We start from the raw sequence: 19,396 nt of genomic DNA, 5'->3' as shown, positions 1-19,396 counted from the left end.
TGCGCTCACTGTTGATTACGATATCTTCCCGTAGAGGCATCAAGTTTACAGATTCAAACTTTTAAATAAATGTAGCACGTTCGCTTCACGAAGTCCAATTCATCGATTTGTTTTCCAGTGATAAAAATATAAAATCATCATCCTGAAATCTGTGTCGGAATTATAGCGGAAGGCAGAAAGGAGCATCGAATAATTCATAAATTATTTTAACATTTATGAATAACCCTCCTCGGAAGAATCCAATAATTCGTTTCGGAGCGCGAACGATTTTCCCCGACCCGTCCCTATCGGATAATAGCGCAAATTGAGGCGTTATAAGTGAACGATCGTAATAGAAGTAACAAAATTTTCATCGGGGCAATCCGACAGATCGAAACGTGCGGCACGTTAATACGTCGGGATACGTGATTACCGACGGTGCCGCTGAATCGTGATTTCCCTCTGCCCGTCATAATTTATGCGCTTCCGGCATTCGACGTTGGAATGAAATAAAATTGGCCGGCGACGCTACGTGTACCCACGTGCCGTTCCAACGCGGGAGGAAAAAACGAAACATTCGTTAGAAGAACGGCCGGGAGAAGAATTATAAAAACGGCCCGGTGACGCATCGAACGCGCATTGGACGCATCGCGTCGGGCTGTCAGAGGAGCCGTAGGAACGTTGAAAAGACCCCCGTTCAAAACGCTAGAACGAGTTCGGCAGACATCGAGCAAAAGGTGGCTAAAAAGGGGTGAGTAGAAGGGATGGACCGGTCAGGGGGTTAAGGGAAGAAGGAGAGGAGAGAGAAAAGGGTACAATTAAAATTAGCGCAATTCAGTCACTCGCCGGTAATTCGCGTGCCTGGCATTTATATTATTAAGCCGCGCAAATTTCTCTCGACTCTGCTCCCCACCACGGTCCTCCCGGCCTCGTGTGAATACACGCTCGTCGACCTGCTATGCGTAAAGGTGTGCGAGCGTGTACACCACACCTCTGCCTCTTTCCCTTTTGATATTGTGCGGACCCGTCCTCGTTTCATCGCGAGCAACACGCTACAGGCTACTACACCCGCCGCGAGAGTTTCGGCGGTGACTAACGGCCCGGTATGTCGGGAAGAAAATAATTGCGGATTTTGTAATGAATTACATCTAATTGCTCTTATTACGAGAACGAGAGGGCTTTATTATTCTCTCTTCAGTACCATTTCTACTGTACTACCTCACATTTATCCGCTCGTTCTTCACGTCCCCTCGTCTGACCCCTAATTCTGATTAGGTGACTTTCGTTCGTAGTCCAGCTTATCTCGCAGTAGCTGACTTTTCAACCGAAGTTTTTTTAAACGCGGAACATAGTGAATTCTCGAATACGATGAATTTTTATCTGGACTTATGAGTATTCGTGGTATGTTAGAGAATTTCTTACCTTTGGATGTGTTCTCCTAGGGAACGCTACCTTCGGGTCGATCTGGAAAATAATAGAAACGTAATTAATAATGTATTTGCCATTCAAATTGAATAATAGAATGTCTCGACCAAAAATGTTGGTTTCGCGTGTATACACACAACCCTGTTTCAGAGGCGAGTTGAACAAAGGGAGCGATTATTTGGCAAAGTGACCGCAACAAAGCATTCCATGAAAGAAAAATTCCCGGGAATCCCAGTATTGTCGGAAATCGTGGAACACGAAAACGGGCGTTGTGGGACAACAGCGGGGCGCGGAAAGGGTAAACAGAGAGTGGCCGGGCGCCGGAAAGGAAATAGAACAAATGAAAACGGAGAAATCTCCGGGTTTCCTCAGCTGGAACTCCCATTACAATTAATTACCAAGTGATAAAAAGTAGGCGAGTTGAATACTTTGAATGGAGAGGCCGCGTGAGGTTTGCGATGGAGGTTCGCCGTGGGTAGGTGTGTACGCGTTAGAAGCCGAACTCCCGGCTTCCTCGTCCCTGTCGTTCGGTTAGTTCCCGGTTTTCGCCCTTGGGGACGTGCAACCAGGTCGAACGTAACTGCACCTTACGCTCTACGTGGCTAAAAAGCGGGATCTCGCCCCCTTAGTCCCACGGATGGTTAGGGGAGACCGCGAAGCCATGGAATTCCCAGCGCAGCCGCGGCGTAAATTGTCGCCGCGAAATCGAGCCCGCTCGAATGTTCATTTCGGCTTCCCTCGTGACCTTACTTCAAACTTACACGTGCGAATCTACGCGAAAACGTACGTGACCGCACGAGCGGCGTCCCAACCGCCAGACATTCAAGGAGTCGAGGGCCAAATCTTTGGGAACTCGCAAACTGGCGTGCGATCGGATATTTTCCCTGTGCACCGTGCCACGAACATCATAGCGAAAATAGGAGCCGAACAGTAATTTATAGAATCGATAAGGAAGTGGAAGTACTCATTTGAAGTACATTACAATATTATTTTTCACTCATAAATTACCTATAAACAACAATCTGAGATATTTTGGAATTCAGCTGTTGATATAAAAATTTAGTTCCACACTGAATTCTTATCACTAGCCAAGGAAACAAACTAATATTCACATTTTCATAAATACGAAGAGATTTCGAGTGCCAATTACTGTCCGAGTTCTCGAGAATCAAATTATTAAATTGTAAAACTAGAGTCTATCATCCGGTTCCATTTGCTTCGAGCATTCAATTTATAAAACATGAACGTCGTTTAAATTGAAATGTGCCTTCCACTCAGATGCCATTAGAGATATTGTCGCTTACGTAGATCACCAATAACAGTCCGGGGCATACATTAAACATTTAATTTCCGGGCGATCGCGGTGGAAGCTGAATCGGCAACTTTTTATCAAGGCACGAGGAGTCCTCCACGTCGCGTTGCCAAAAGTGGGTCAACCTTTTTTTGTTTTTATCGTCTGACTCAGGTCGCGGAGCAAGGAGATTTTTTATCGCGTCAAATACTTCTAGAGTTCTAGCGAGTCGAAAATATTTTCCTTATTTATCGACTTTCCCAGGATTCATGTGGAGATTGAATCGGTTTTTGTCCATAAGAAAGATTGCGCACAGCTCTTCGTTCCACCATATAAGATGGTATGAACACGGATTATTTAAAACAAGATACGTCCGTGAATATTTAAGGAGTAATATGCATGTATTGATATTTGCTTCAGAGAGACGTTCCATGATCCCATGAATGATTTATGATGATCTGTAGCGGATCTTTAGGATTTCAATTTTTCATAAGCATTCATCAGAAGTCTATTAAATTTACGAGGATGGCAGTTGCCGCGGTATCGAATAATCGACGGTCGTCGTAATAAATCCTTTGAAACGTCTTTCGATGTCCCGACGTAATTAAGATGAATGTCTTTCGAGTAATCCAAAGCGTTAAAATACGCTTTATATTAATGGAACGTATATTTCATTTGCTATTTGATACGTGCAAACATAAATAGGAATTTCTAATGATTTTAAGGAAGCAAATTACACCTGTGTATATAAATTTACATAGATTAAGTAGTATAACACAGTATATGGTCAGACATAAGGAAATCGTACTTCTACCGACAAAACTCCCTCGCTGTACGAGGTGAATCGTGTACTTAATCAAAGCACGCGGGATTCGTTGAGAATAGTGATCGTCGCTAAACTTCAACTGTTTCGACGGCGCGAACAAGCGAGAGAAAACTCGTGCGAGGAGAGGAAGTGGCACGGCGCTTGAAGCCACGAACGTGGTAATGACAAGCAAGAAAACCCGGGTCTATCCACGCGGACGACGTAGTTCCTCTCCTGTGTTTTCTCCCTTTCTCCCGGTCTCCGACTCCCTGGTTCGCGAACCACGCCGTTTGCATAATCCCCTACGGCAAAGTTCACACTGGTCGCTCGACGCTCGCACGCTCCCGTGGATGCCCCGGAGCACGTCAAGCGGGCCGACGCGGCGTCGACAACTACAACGAGGAGGATGGCGAAAGACTTTCGGTTCACCCGCGTCGTCGCGATTCTTCTCCTTCTGATCCGTGTCTCGCGTCACGCCGTGGAAGAACGGGCCGAGGGGGAGGGAGATTGCGCGAGAAACTTTACCCTCGAACTCTTTACAGCGAGAGTTCGCGATGGAATCTGCGGATGAATTACTGTGGTCGAGAAACTCTGAGGTAAAATTAACTGTTCCGGCGAGGACTTTAAAGATAACACGAGCCTTTTAATTCTAGACGCAGCGGGAATACTGTTTTTCTTTTCTCGATTGAAAATTGCGCGATTGGAATGGATGAATCACAAGAAAATGATTTTCTTTTCTTGGAGTTTCATCTCGCCGATCAGTGGATCGACATGGTTAGTCTCGACGCTATTCGATTGGTTTCGTTCGGTCCCGGACAAAGTAAAGAATCGTGCGAGACGGAGGAAGGAAGAGGGAACGGGGAGAAAAGTACGGAGGGAGGCATTACGGAGAAAAATCGAGAGGCTCGAAGCCATTCTCGCAAACATAACCCAGTTACTCGATATCGCGCGAAATGATCGGCCCGCAAGCATCGAGTACGACCGCGGTGGAGGACGAGTTAGTCGTCGACAACGACGATAGAAATTCAATCTGGTTGGCACGCCTGGAAATTGGAAGAGCCACCTATCCCGGCTGATTCTAGGATACTTCGCCGCGGCGTAAAAGCACGAGCTCGTATCGGCCACATTTGGAAAAGTAATCCGGGAAGCGTCCTCTCTCTCCCTCGCTCCCACGTCGCCTCTCTATCCGAGTTTCCTCGGGAGCTCGGTCTCGAGAACCAGCGGCGGTGCTGCATCCAGCAGGATAATACGAACGAGAAATTTCACACGCGAATTCGTGGTAATTCCGGCGGAATTCAAACGCCAGCGCCGGCCGCGGCGGTTAAATTGTTCCGCGAGGTACTTAAGTTCCCGCAGAGATACGCAGGCAGCGTCATTAAACTCGAAATCGTGTACGTAACGGAGGAGGGTGATTAAAAATTACGCAACGGATGCGAAAGTCCGGTAATTAGAAATTATTGCCAGCCGTCGATGAAGCGTTCCCTTCGTTATATCAAACCGGATTTCTATGAACAGTGTGCACAGTGAAGGGGCGTGAATAGCAAATGAATTCGCGAACTTTGACGATAAATATTCCGTGTTCGCGCGTGCTATATACCTGATCGGAATGCAAATGGATTTTGGGAACTAGACTGCATCGTGGCGCGTTATTTACCGCGGCTACCACTTCCCCGTACTATGGCTAATTATTTTGCATACACCGGTGTTCTTTTTTTTAACCGTACTCGGTTAACGTAATATAACGAAACAACTACTCGTTTAATTTATTTCGAGCCTGTACCAGTATCAAATTAAAACAGCTAACGTGGCTTCTTTTTTTTAAAAACAGACCCATTACGAGATTAGAGTTTTTCAATTACAATGCTGTGTAATTAAATCGGGACTTCATTAATGTATTCAAATTCCGCCGTGATTAATTCTGTACGGGTACACGTATATTGAATTAAATTCGAGGAAGTAGACCAGGATGGAATTTGTTTTTCGGGGTCGATTCCGTGTCAAGACTCTTTCAACACTCGACGTTCGACAGGGGAGTGGTTGAAACAGATGGATGGATAGAGAGAGAACCGGTCTGAGTGTCATTCAAGATTTAACTCCAGCCTCAGTAAGATCGAAGTAAATATCTGCGAGCTACAAGTGGGAGATTTTCCCACACTCGAGCAATTCTCTAACCCTTCACGGTGGCAGCGTTCGTCTCCCTTCGCGTTTTTCACCCCACCCACAGACGATCTCTTTCCGCCGCCCTCTCTAATTCCGTCTGTCCCGACTGCGCCAGTTTGCCAGTTCCGAAAGTATCGAGTAGCTTCGCAAGCTGTACAATGAAACTTGAAAGGTTTTTACTAAAAAAGGAATTCCCGTCCGCCTGCATTCGCATTCCTTCTCTCCCTTCGACCGTCTCATATTATTGCAGTTCTACAAACGTATTACATTCAGTGGTTCTACTTGATCGAGACAATTTCTAATGATCTGTACTTGCACTCCAGTTGACTGAATTAAAAACAAGCAAGTGCTATCTCTTCCCTTCGCTTCATCGCCTCTCGGAACAATCCCGTAATAATCTAAGGGAAGTTGAAACAGCGTTTGAGTTTGTTTTTATTTCATTGCGTAGAATTTCACTGCGTACCGGTAGTTATCCGGGGAGCGCAATCATTTCCCGGATAGATGGGCCGGGTATAAAAATACGCGAGCCGGGTCTCAGTCAAAGATTCCTCACGTATAACTTAATCCGTTTGTTCCCGTCGTTTCCCCTATTTTCCCCGGTTTATGTCAATAACGCGCGTTTCTCGGCTGCTGGAAGCTCACTCGAGCCCGTCTTCGTACGCACGTTGAATTTTAATCGGGCACGAGACGAGGCAACAGAGATAGAGAGGGAGGAGCGAGCGAGCCACCCTTATTGGGGAGAATGCCAAAGTAATGAGTTTCACCCGCAGCACGGCTCGGCGCATCCATAAAGAAATGTAGGCTACGCCGGCGCGGCGTGCGGAATGTTACAATTTTTATGCCGCCCGGTGCTCGCACAGGTAGCCGTATCAGCACGTGAGAACGAACCACGAGACCGTGCCAGCATAGTTCACCTCGGAATAGTTCGAAGACAAACACCGCCGGATTCTCGAATAAATTGCACCGCAATTTCGTTTTATCTCCTCGTGGAAGCATACTTTTTATGGGAATGGTTCTGGTAATTGGTTCTGTGATATGAACCGATTACATTTTAAATTTCATCGTCGGTGGGATCTTCTAAAGCGTTTCAAAGAATTACGTCTTTTATGAAAGACACAAAACGCCTCCGTTTAATACAAGACGGGAATATTTATACTCATTTTACAAAGTAATTGTTTACACTGATACATTACGTTTTTATACTGATCTCGATTAAAGGTATGTTGGTCAGAATCATTTTTTATGTATCAGGCATAATAGAAGAAGGATGTCTGATCGAATACGGTTTATACTACTTGCGCTCGAATTTCTCTCTCGCACGAAAGGTATTGCATTGTTCAACTTGAATTAACGTTAAAAAATGTGGAAAGCGACAATATTTTATGCGAGAAATTTCTCCAGGATTTAATATACCAATGTCAATTTACAGATATCTAAGATTAAACTGATACTACTAGGATAGTAAGAGATTAAAAAAAAGTTTTAAAATATTTTAAGAGATGCTTTTTACCTGAAAGCTAAATTTGATTATGTACTATTTTCATCTCTCTGCGTTCATAATCCAATTACATTTATTCCACTTCATCCTTAAGAGAGATAATTTCGCTGGCCAGGTAATATCGTTGTTTAAAATTTTATTAATACTAATTCATTTCGAAAATGAAGGAATCATTTTAAAAGCGAAGTTGCCTGATCCAAGTCTTCTAGGACTCTTTATCAAACAGGATTTTAATTGAAATTAAAAAGAAACGTAGTCTACGTTTGTACTCGATATTAAAACGAAACGGGTGTACAGGAAATTTCTACATACTCCGCTTCCGTTTCTATTTCCTCTAGAACGTCATCGTTCGCTGTTCAAACTCTCCTTGCCTACAATTTATTACTGTTTCGCCAGGATATCCGGTTTGGACAACGCGGTCGATGCGTTGTATCGTTGACCAAGAAAGGGAGGCAAAAGAGGAGAATACGAAAGATGAATGTGGCCGAGAACGAGAAGTGTAGGTGTAAAACGAACGGTGGATCAAGAGAGACGGGGATAATAAACGAAGCGAAGGAAACGGAGACATCGATATCGCCGCGTTCGTATCCCGACGCAAGGATAAAGGATGTGCAACAGAAATTATTATTAAATTTCCGAACGGCAATCGATTCTCGTTTCCACCCGACCTCGTCGTCGAATGGCTGCGCTTAACTCACGCCGCAGATTAAAAGCAAATACGCGAATTTCGCGACTAATCGATCCGGTTCTCCACCGGGTTTCGCTCTCCGTCGCCGGTCTTGCTACTATTTGGTTGTTTCGACGACGAAACGGCCGCCTCTTTGATCCGACGCGTCTTTGTTGCTTGTTTTAAAGCGCTCCCCGTCGCTGCGTCGACCCTTTTTTCCCTCTTATTTCCCTTTTACGAACGTTCCTTTCCGTCAACACGCTTTCCCATTTTTCTCCTTTTTTCCATGACGTTTCTCGCGCGTCAGAGACACGGCACGTGTCGATCTCGCGCTCCGATTTCGCGTATCTGTGAGGTAGAGAAGAAACGGAAACGGGACGGGCTCGCGACAGAGAATGGAAGATTTCATACGCGAGGGCTGAAGAAACGGGACGCGAGCCGGGGAAACTGAGCGTGTAAAAAGAGAATCGGACATCGAAAAGATCTACAAAGAGAGTGAAAAACACGAACATGAGGAGAGGGCAGAAGGGAGACGGCCGGAGCGACCGAACAATACAGTCATCGCTTGAAAACTCGGCCAGAGACAATAAAACGGGGCTCCGGATGGAACAGCCTCTTTTTCTTCTCGTTATCCTTCCCTTTAACGAAAATTGAGCTCGTATCCACCGTAGTGGCCCTATCTGACAGATATATTACCCTTGAACTCTCTGGAAGATTGCAAAGTGGATTTAAAGATGAGCGATACAATTCTATGAAACGATGTATTGAAAAATAATATACGGAATCTTAAGAACAATCTATTGCCCCTAATTAAATATATTTCCTTGAAAATAATCAGTTAAAAGTTATCCTAAGGTTGTATGAGCCGTAACATCGAGATTTGCGAAATCGGCTAGAATACGACGAATCTTCCAGTAGTTCGCAATGATTAGAACTGTTCGCTGAGGTTTGGACACTGTTAAAATACGGAACTCGTCCTGGATTCTCGAAAAGTATGGCCAACTTCTACGCTCGGTTCTTACCGTCGCGCCGCTATAAACTTTCCAACTGTATCCTCGAAACTAGCCGTAATGGCCATCTGAACTGTCATTCCTGGGTAATTCAGAACGTCACCGGGATATGGAGAAACTAATGTAATATAAGTTATTTGCCGGAGTAGATTACGATCGGTTCAAGCAAAAAGGAGTGGAAAGTTTCTTCTACTCGCGGCGCGTCGGGAGTTGTTCGACAAAGAACGCCGAAGGGAAGATTGAAAAACAACATTTCTTAACTTTCCCGGAAGTAGTTTCGTTAGCTCCGTATTTTTAATTGCGTACTATAGACGGACGCGCGGATGTTTGAGGATCTGTTCAAACTGAAATTTATCGCGTCTGTTTAGTAGACTCATGAAATTATTTATAATTATAATGTAAGAAATAAGTAAAAATTCAGGAGTTCATTCGAACCTCGAGAATTTTTATGTGTTTCAATCTAAATATTGAAAAACAGGTGTTAGACTAGTCACGTTCAGATATTGGATTCGATGATACAATTTTTCACTCTAGAACGAGAACGAACAAAATATGGAGCATTAAAATCGTTCCCGAAACCAGACCAATCTCGGAATCTCGTCGGAACGTGCTTAACAACTCTATCGATTAAAAGCACCGATTTCCCTGCTGCATTCGTACTCGACGAAACACAACAAAAACGAAAAGAAAAGGGAAATCCATATCAAGCGAGAACTACATTACTGCTCCGCCGTGCGTTTTCTCTCTAGTTCCATTTCGCGTCGTACGCCGGGCCCGGTACGTCAAGATACAATTCGTTACGTTCGCAGACCACGAGCGGACCGCCGTAAATTACCGTAACTAGCGCGGAACGCGAATTTATTGTATCTGCAGGTAGATAGGCTCGCCCGGTTATTATGCGAACTGACCGATTGCCTTTAATATTCGCGCCAGCTGCGCGGCACCGACCGTCGTTCGTTTTCCGCCATCGGTCGTCCCTCTGGTCTCCGCGACGCATAGCCGATAAAAATGGACTCCCCGTTTTGATTCCAGCCGCGTCATTATTTTCAACTCTCCCTGTCGTCGCTGTTACGTGTTCACTGGACAGGGATCGTGAACGGTAGAGAATGAATTTTAAAACGTAGTGCATCGTCGAATTAATTTCCGGTAATGAATAATCAGAATTTCGAGCACGAGTGGACGTGGCCTTTTTTAAAATTACGAATTTTGTGTATTTCGCGTTGGGCTGCGGACGAATATTCGTTCTCTGGGAGTCGGCGCGAGGCTTCGCGGCCGACAAGAGGAACCGCGTAATTTTTGCCGATTGAAAGGCTCCGGAGCAACGAGAAAAAAGGAGTAGGAAAAGCGTCGCGTAATCCGGTTTTATCATTTAGCAGCGTGGGGCTGAAATTTCACTGAAACTCGACGGTTCGGCTGCGTTGCGGTATAAAGCGCACCGAATATGCGCAACGGGTCGGATCTCTTCTCTCTCTCTCTCTCTCTCTCTCTCTCTCTCTCTCTCTCTCTCCTACTCGTTCTTTATTTTAGTTAGTAGATTCGTCGTCGTGCAGGGAATACAAAAATGGGAATGATAAAATTTAGAGCACGCGTTGGTCTACCTCGAGGAATCAACTCTCCTTTTTTTTGGTATTTCGTTGGCATGTAACGAATGAAATATTGTACGTTCCATGACGATGCGATTTGAAAGCCGGATGTTTCGGTTCTCCTTCTACAGATGTTTTTAAACGATCGATTTTTATCATCCTATAAAACGGATTTGAATAATAACTGCGATCCTTATTTCTCCCCTCTTTAACTGTTACCATATATACATATAGAGCTGTGTACGTTGGCTTGATTTACCCGAGTCAATAATTAAATACATAATTTTTCCCTTAGAAACAAGCAATCGATGAGGAACGTAAATTATTAAATCAGAGGCTAAAGGTTAATCGAGAAATTAACCGCAATTACCGGTTCGCGCAGCTATTTATATTCACCGCTTTCAAATGTCAGCCTTTATCAGTACAGATTAAAGCGTCGTAATTAGGTCAGGCTGATTAGAACAAAACATCCCGATGCGACTACAAGCCAGCTCTCCGCGATCGTGTGTAATTATAAGCGGGTTCCTATCATCTCTTGCCGCATGTACCTACATTTTCGATCGTTCGAGTCACACGGCTCCTTCATAGTATCCTCTTTGTTTCAGAACTAATAACCAACATAATCACGTCGTGGAGATTATTCGTTTTAATCAAACCCTGACAAAAAATTGTAACACAATAAGATTTGCGTAAATTTATTTTCGTGAATTAATTGTCTCTCGTAAATACTAACTACAATTTTGATAAAAATGAGTAAAGTTTTAAGTAAATTTGAAAGAGCGAAAGCAATCAGTTTAGAGAACGAAATAGGATATAAGTTATCGGGAGAATTTATTTCTTAGTATGGTACCATGTTTCCATTTTGCTCGTTCGTTTCAATTTTTTCGCGCGCAGCCGACGGTGTACAGGCGGCAAGAGAATTTTTAATAACAACGCTTGTCAGAAATCTTCTCGACAACGTCACCGGCATTCGGCGCCAGCCAATATCGCGTGAACCCCGACTCGGCCCAACTCGAAACGTTTTAGCAGCCGGCATCTGCCGACACGATGAACTCTCTTTTTACGGCGGAGAAGCCAGCCCGGGGACAGCTCGAGAAACGAACGGAACGGGTAAGGACCCGTAGCCATGTCCGGTTAGAGAAAAAGAATTAAGAATGGGTAGAGAAAATAAGACACTCGCAAGTAATCCGATTTTATTAGGAAATAAAAATCGGCCAGCTCAGTTCTTCACACGTTTAACGAATCTGTCACTCCTTGATTCTAATTAATCGTTTCTAAAATAAAGTGCGAAATAGTTAGGATTTATGCAAAATTTCACTTAACTGATAAGTGAGAAGTGAGTGTGATAAGACGATGCAACGTTAAATTGAATTATCCTCATACATTTAATTTTTAATTTTAAGAACGATGATAACGAGCGACGCGGTGGAAGCAGAAATGTGACAGACGTTGTGATTATAAAGTTCAAGTGTAAATTTTGTATCCAGAGGCGTTATAACTGCACACATGTATTATGCAAATGAAGTAAAACTTTGTTACCGGGACGCGAGGAACAATAATAATAAGCTGTAATAATAATAAGCCCCGGGCGCTAATAATTCTTCGCCGGATTATTTTACTGTGTCGGGAGCGCACGAATTGTCGTACGCCCAGTCCAAATCCGTGCGAAATGTATATGCCCCTCTAAATAAAATAGACCAGCGGACACAAATCTGCGATTTCATTCATCGTAGATACGAGGAAGACAAGGAAATTCTCACGCGGCAGCGTATTCTTGACAGCGAGTGAGAAATGCGAGTTCCGCTGAACAATTTAATAAATTTCAAGCGTGCGAGCCGGACACCGTGCAATACATCTTCTTTCTTCTAACCTCTCCCCCTCTGTTTTTTAACAATTTCCCCGCAACAATGTATGTAAATGAAAGAGGGACAACGTAAACGCCCCGTTAAAGCTGCGTATGTACGTATACAAAGCGACGCGGGTGGACGTAAAGTTTCACGGTGTGATATTTGCAAAGCAAATAATCAAACGTGAATTATTAGAGCATCGCCGGCGAAATTTGTGTAAAACGTGAACGAGCTCTCGTTCCATTTACGCAACCGGGGATCGCGCGTTTCCGCTGATTGAATGCAGTTCTCGAATTCTCTTAAATCATAAGTTCCGCGATGCAAGTACTCGCCACGCGCACGGAATGAAAACACAATAGCCGCGGAGTTTTCACAGTAACAAACTTGTACACGTATGGACGATGTACTGGTGTGTCGATCGCGTCGCTTCACAACGCACGTGCCGATGGTATTTTCATCTTTGCTCGCACACCTCTCGCAACAACGATTGTTTCTCGCGTAACGACGCGCAAGGGCCGATGAATTTACGAAATGGATGAATTAAATTGAAACAACTGCGACGGGATATAACGCAGATTTATTTGCCCGCGCGAGTAATGGAACGCGTAACACGTAGGCGGTGGGGGGAAATGAAAACAAAGGAGAAAATAGGAATAAAAAAGGTAAAAAAAAAAATGGGTCGCAGACTGGGTGACAAATTATCGAAGTTTCACTGCAGTCGTGTGTTATAACTCAAACGCACTGCAAACACGAAAGAATTTTTCAAACATAAACAAGTCAGGAGTGTGTGCCGTAGGTGTGGGTGTAAAAACGTCGAGTCGGGAGAACGATCAAACCAAACTAACAGCTCATCCGTGATAACTCTTTCGTTTACAAATAAACACGAGCGAAAAATTATCGGTTTCTATTGTAGTACGTGACCAAGTTCGAATGGCCACGGGAAATCCATGGAAACGAGAGGTTAAAGCTCGATCGTCGGTCAGTAGAATAAAACCGTCACGGATCAGACGAGACAAACGACATCGCACTATTCAGAAATTGATTTTGATCCGAACAAACACTTCGTTTGTGAAACGGACCTATGAGGATTGATTTAACCATGCAATCAATTATTATAAAATGCTTCCATGAAGTAAAAATGAATTCAGATTTGATTTTGGAGATATGTACGTCTTTATCTGAAATTACATCTTGTCTTATTAAATCGTTATACTGATCTCGTACCATACGCTTCAACTGTTTAATACAGAAATTCATCATTCATCATTCTGTAACCTGGGTCATGAGCAAGCATCTCATGGAACGTATTGTATCATCGATTTGACAATAATTATGATCTTCAGTAACTATCAGAATATAAAACTGACTGTGAGCACAAATTGTTCGATAGGAATAACCCCGGCCAGGCAAGAATCAAAGTTCGTTTAAAATCCTAATCTAAAGTAGCAATTGGCCTATTGTTGCCCCTTTCTCTATTGCCGGCAAATAAAGCAATCATTCTTAAGAAGATGAAAAGTCTTAGATTCCGAAGTCAGGCTATTCATAAAGTTGGCTTCCGCTCGCAGGGTTTCGAAATCTCGGATTCCCAAGATTCCTCTTTCCAATTTCTTGCTTTCCACCCCTTTATTCCGGTCTTCACGTCGACTTAATGAAACCCCTAACATAGAAATGTTACTTCTCCTCCACTGCTGTACGATTTTCACTCTGAGACAAATCTGCTGCTTCAATAATTATAATACAATTCAACGTTAACTTTTATTTGCTTTTACAAGTTCTATCTTGTCATTCGTACAAAAACGTATCCTTCGCGATTGACCGAGTGAAGACGAAATCAAATAACATTTCAAAGTAGCCGACTTCCGCGTTTTCGTTCCTGCGGAGCGTCGTTCGTCACGTCGATTAAGCGTAGGAATGTAAACTAGAAAAGTTTGAATGATGTTCAGAATTGAAAACTTCGAGGCGCTCCTAGAGAAGAATTTTGTCCGTCACATTCTATATGTTACGGAGAATTTAAAATCGAATTTGTTTAGATAGCCATTAGATGGTATCGTTCGCTGAGGTAATAATTTAAAAAGCAGCGAACAATTTTCTCCCAATCCTCGTACGACCTCGTTCAGAGCAACGATATCGATAATTTCACGGTGTTGCACGAATTTATCAGATTGATCGTAAATCAAGTTAGACGTTCTATTACTTTCCTAAAAGAGGGACCATTACTTATGGACGTATCGAGTAACGAGCAGCGATACGTATGGTGTGTTTATGCAGCGCAGTAATAACAAGTTTACCATGAAACATGCAACTGCCAGTTCGTATTTACATTTAACCAAGGAAACTTATGCGAGCGAAAACTTCGCCCACGCTGCATACCGTATAGTATAAAGTTTGATTTTAGAACTATGAACAGCGAGGAACAGAGATTGATATTTAATAATAACAACTTACGATTCCCAGGAGTGTCTATTTTCGGGTTCGAGATTTATGTCTCTCTACGTCGAGATGAAAATGTTTAACCTTCTACGCTGTTCTTTATAGACTCTGCTATTAATGTTTAAAGATATCGTGAAAGCGATTTCGTACTCCATTTAAAATAGCTTTCATAATCTGTTCAACAATAATTCTGTACATAAATAGATGCAATATAATTCGAAATTCGTTGACATTAATTTTTTATATATTTTGTTGGACTGGTATTAAAGACTATAAGAAGTGTCTCCGAAAGCGACATGGATCGCGTTTGACCCTTTCATTCCACCCTTCCCGCAAGAACGTATTACAGGTCCGTCGGCCGAAACGACTTTCGAGTGTTCGGTACACGGTTCATAAATATGTATCGAGCCGAAGAAAATCGAAGAAGGAAGCGAAACGGTGGGACAAGAGGTACGGCGTCGAATTGATTTCCCCGGGCGTGTGAATAACTTAAGCAACAGTTATTCCTTGCGGTCCATCCGGCGAATCGTCCGTTAGGCAAACAATGGTGTACCCGGTATCGATTTTGCTAACGTTAGAATCCCACAGATAACTTGTCAAGGGGTAAGCCGGTACTATTCTAGAAGCGATTCCGGGCATTCGAGGAACTCTGCTGCGGGAGGACCGCGAGAACGTAACGGGAGGGCACACAACAGAACGGAGTACAACGGAGCCAAGCGGAGGGAACGGAAACGGGTACTCTCCGTGCTCCGAGCAAGAGAACACGGTTACCAACCAGGGACAACGGATGATAACCCAGACGAGAGGACGACGGACAGGGACCGGGACGAGTGAAAGGGGCAGGAGCGGAGGGACGAACAGTGACAAAACAATTAAGCAACTCATAACTGCCTCGCGCAACCGCCCCCTGGACACCGTGCCCTCTGTCCGGAGTTGTGTCAAAGTGTCACGGGCAACGAGGTCCAGCAGACCGAACTGAAATTGCAGCTCGCGGGAGCGTGCGCCGGGCATAATATCCCCCTTCACGAACTCACGATGCCCTGTCGCGTCGCGGAAGGACAACCGGTTCAGGAATCGCCGACCGCGTCGAATCGCTGTTACCAATTGCATCGCGGGTCGGTCCTCTCGCGATACCAAAGATAAACTACACCGTGAACGAGCGAATCGATAATTATTAACAGACATGCATGAAATTACTCGTAGCATAGTAGAAAATTCGTATCAATTACAGAAGATATCTCTGAAATTATTTTATGATACGTAGCATAGTATTGTAATGAAACTGTTTAAAAATAGTTGGGCGAATTAAAAAAAAGAAGGGGTGAACCTCCTTCTATATCTAGCAATAGCGTAACAACAGTGAAACGAAAGATAAAACAGGACTCAATTTGCCTTCACTTTGTTCGCACCTCGCAGAACGCTCCAAGGAACGTTCTGTGCGAGCGGAACGAAGGAATTTGACAAAGTTAAATCGAAGTGAAAGTGGGGTAGTCTCGGGCGCGAGGCGAAGGGAGATGGGCACGGGAGAGAGAGACGACGGAACGGAGAGCGAGCGGGAGAGGAAGGCTACCTCGGAGAAATTACCGCAAGCGTTTCGTTCCCTCTTTTTCTCGCCCTTCGTTTCCCTCCCGTGGTCCTTTTCACGCATGGACCGCCGCTTGGCTGGCACGTCAATGCTTTCAGGCGATAAAGTGCTTTTCTTTACGAAACCACCATCCGTCGCACAAGCGCGGCCAATCAGGCGACAATGGCTCGTAAATTCGAGCCAATCAGGAGGGAAGCCGAGACGTGACCGCGGCAACGGTGTGATATTGCTTATGAATTATTTAAACGGCCGGAATAACAATGTCCTTTTCTCCAGCGCGCCGCGTTGCACCGCCGACGTCTCTTCTTTCCCTCGCCGCGTGTTTTTATTCCATTCCCATTCCTTCCGTAGATGCCTTATAAAACCACACGGCAACTGTTTGTACACCGTGCCCGTTGCCGGTCAGTGCGGTGTGTACTTTCGATTTTCAATCGGACAGACAGAGGATAGACCGTAGCCACGAGTCAATTTAATTTATGGAAATCCCCTCGCGGATCTCTTCGGCAGCGCTCGCAACGTCTTATCGGCTTAAGTGTTTCCAATAACACGGCCGGGGACAAGAAAACGAACTATGCAATTACCTGGAAGGCTTCGACTTCGATAATCGACAACACCCTTCCGAGTTCCCAGCATCGCGTCGCGCCGCGTCCTCGTGCCGGACCACCGAAGTCCGTAACTACTTACTCCGTGGGAACGTGTACACACTGTTCGATTCCTGCTTCGATCATTCAGTCTCTGCCGTAATGGAACGTTCACAGAATCTATACTAGCTGTGTACGTTAAAAAATTGATACTACGTTTTATACTGTGCTCGCGGAATGCAGAACGTTTTTACAAATTATTATTTTCGATATAACATGAAACGTGAGTATTCTCACATTTCTATTCCACTGGGACGAGGTACATACTTCATTCTGTAGAAGAAAGGACCCTCGCTTATCTCCAAACCACGTGGATACTTGATTTATTACGAAGCGCAACTTCTTGACGTTCGCAGAGGTCCACGCATTTGGTCAGCAGGGGGAAACCTCGTTTTTCCGTACGACGGGTTTCCGCGAACTTTTGAACGAACCGTCGCGGCGAACGACAACGCGCTTATTTCTTTCTGAAAGACTGCCGCCTCCCATCCCCGACGTGCGCAAAACGGGACAGATAAGACCTCGCGTATTCCCGCGGGAGTGGGACAGAATTCCTTGTGTGTACCGCCGGCAAAGAGGAGTTTTACGCGTGTTTAATCTGGAAATGGATCGCTCGAGAATGTGGCTCTATGAGGCGAGTTGAAGGGACCGAGAGTTAACGAAAGCACCGAGGGACGGAGCGGCGCGGCGTGGTGTAGAAGCGAGCGAAGAGGAGGAGGGTGGAAAACGGGATGAGAAGTATAGCGTGTGGCAGTCAGTGGCGCGCTATCTGTCTCCTCGTCGTTATCCTTTTTTCCACTTGTATCGTAAAAACTGACCAGACCGGCTCTCCATGCACTTTTTACGCTACGCTTCCGCCGACGAAAGGGACAAAGTGATTTAATTGTTCCCCTCCATTTAATTTCTGACACAATTGCATTGCGTTATTTTTGCCGAGCTCGGTACGGCGTCAACTTGTGTTCATCCATGAAAGGAACACGAAATTTTCATGGCGTCTCTTCGACTTTTCCTTTCCTCGCCGAAAATTCAATGAATTATCGCGATGAAACGAGACTAAACGATATTTGTATTCAGCAGCATAACGTAAATTATGAAAATACAACTAAAGCACACTTTACAATTTATGAAGTCGTTGCTTTTATCAGAAATTCATACTACGCCACGAGTTCAGTTTTCCTACGTTCCGTTTTCGGATACCGTCGGCGTACAAAGAACGTAAACGATATTTAAATCAAAGAAGAAATTTTTAAATTCAGTTTTCCTTGGGAACTCAGTTACTTTATTCAACCTGGAACGAAACCCGAAAAAAGGAAAAGCATTCGAGAATTATTACAAGGGAGGAAGGCGACCGCAAAGCGTGCTTTTAAGGGTCTCATGCGTGAAACCGAAACGTGATACCACTCTCCTTCGCGTCCGCTTTGAATGGACCGGCACACGCGTCTTGATTCTTTTCTCACGCGACTAATTTACCTCCCTGTTTCCTCAGAGCAAACTTTCACACACCATTGTTTCACTATATTATACTTCATAGTATGTCGATTAAAAATTTCTCGTATATCATTGAACTCGCTGAAACTTGTCTGTTACTAAATCATTTCGCTAAAGGAAGAAAAGGAATTTCATCTCCATTAAATAGAGTGTGAAATGTCCGAGGTAGTTAACGACACGTGCGAGAAATGAATTGAACCGAGGAACCGCAGGGTACGGAGGGTGGGAAAAGAACTTTATATTCCGGACGAGGTAGGTCGGTCGATTTCGTAGTGATTTTCTCGAGGTTTTTCAGCCGCACGGGGGCACAGTCGAAGTTATCTATTTTGGCAGCAATTTTCTCGAACCGGGTGACATAAATCGTAGCCGCGGGCAAGCTAATTTAGCGGATAAAATGTGGCCGGTCTCGAAATAAAGCCGTGGGTCACGTCGATATATCGCGGCCGCCGCGCCCGGCCGCAGGCGGCTTATACATCATGCTAATTATTTATATTTCATGCGCCGGTAGGGGTAGCAGGTACCTGCTGCCTGCAACGTGTACAGCGGTATTTTACACTCACGATACGTCGCCATATACCACGCGCACCGCGTGCGGACTCTATCCGCTGGCACCGCTAGCGGTGCGAACGTGACGCCATGAAAATATCGTCAAACTTCTGGTCATCCGGATCACCTAGCAGGAGCGTATTATTTCGCTACTGTTACGGGTTTAAATTCCGAGCTAGACCGGTCGTGTCCCGTCCGTCGAACCGCGGCTGATCATTAATAACGGCGCCGCATCGTTATTTAGTTCCCTGGATTATCGCTTATCTAGCCGCTCTTTTTATTTATGCACTCAGACCGCGGTAGAAACGAAAAGTCACCCGACGATTTGATGTTTATATCGTTACCTCGATTTCCAGTATCCGACGATTCTTAACGAGTTAAGGATGTATTGGCTATGCAGTCAGTCCCAAAAGTTTATGCACTTTAGAAACGCATTTTTTAAAA

General features: G+C 44.5%; 1 protein-coding gene across 10 annotated transcripts in view; it reads right to left on the bottom strand.

Moving 5' to 3' along the window:
* Positions 1-19,396, bottom strand: part of Rbp6 (RNA-binding protein 6) — a 626,456-nt gene that overhangs the window by 229,952 nt on the left and 377,108 nt on the right. For all 10 annotated transcript variants that reach the window (XM_018037297.2, XM_018037296.2, XM_026819814.1 and 7 more), the window contains exon 5: positions 1,402-1,443. In XM_018037297.2, the coding sequence (XP_017892786.1) occupies positions 1,402-1,443 (42 nt within the window). The remainder of the gene's footprint in view (positions 1-1,401; positions 1,444-19,396) is intronic.

Source organism: Ceratina calcarata, unplaced genomic scaffold, assembly GCF_001652005.2.
Source record: "Ceratina calcarata isolate Rehan_Ccalc_2016 unplaced genomic scaffold, ASM165200v1 scaffold162.2, whole genome shotgun sequence".
Lineage (NCBI taxonomy): Eukaryota > Metazoa > Arthropoda > Insecta > Hymenoptera > Apidae > Ceratina > Ceratina calcarata.
The sequence above is the reverse complement of the archived record's forward strand: the minus strand, read 5'-3'. Positions and strand labels throughout refer to the sequence as shown.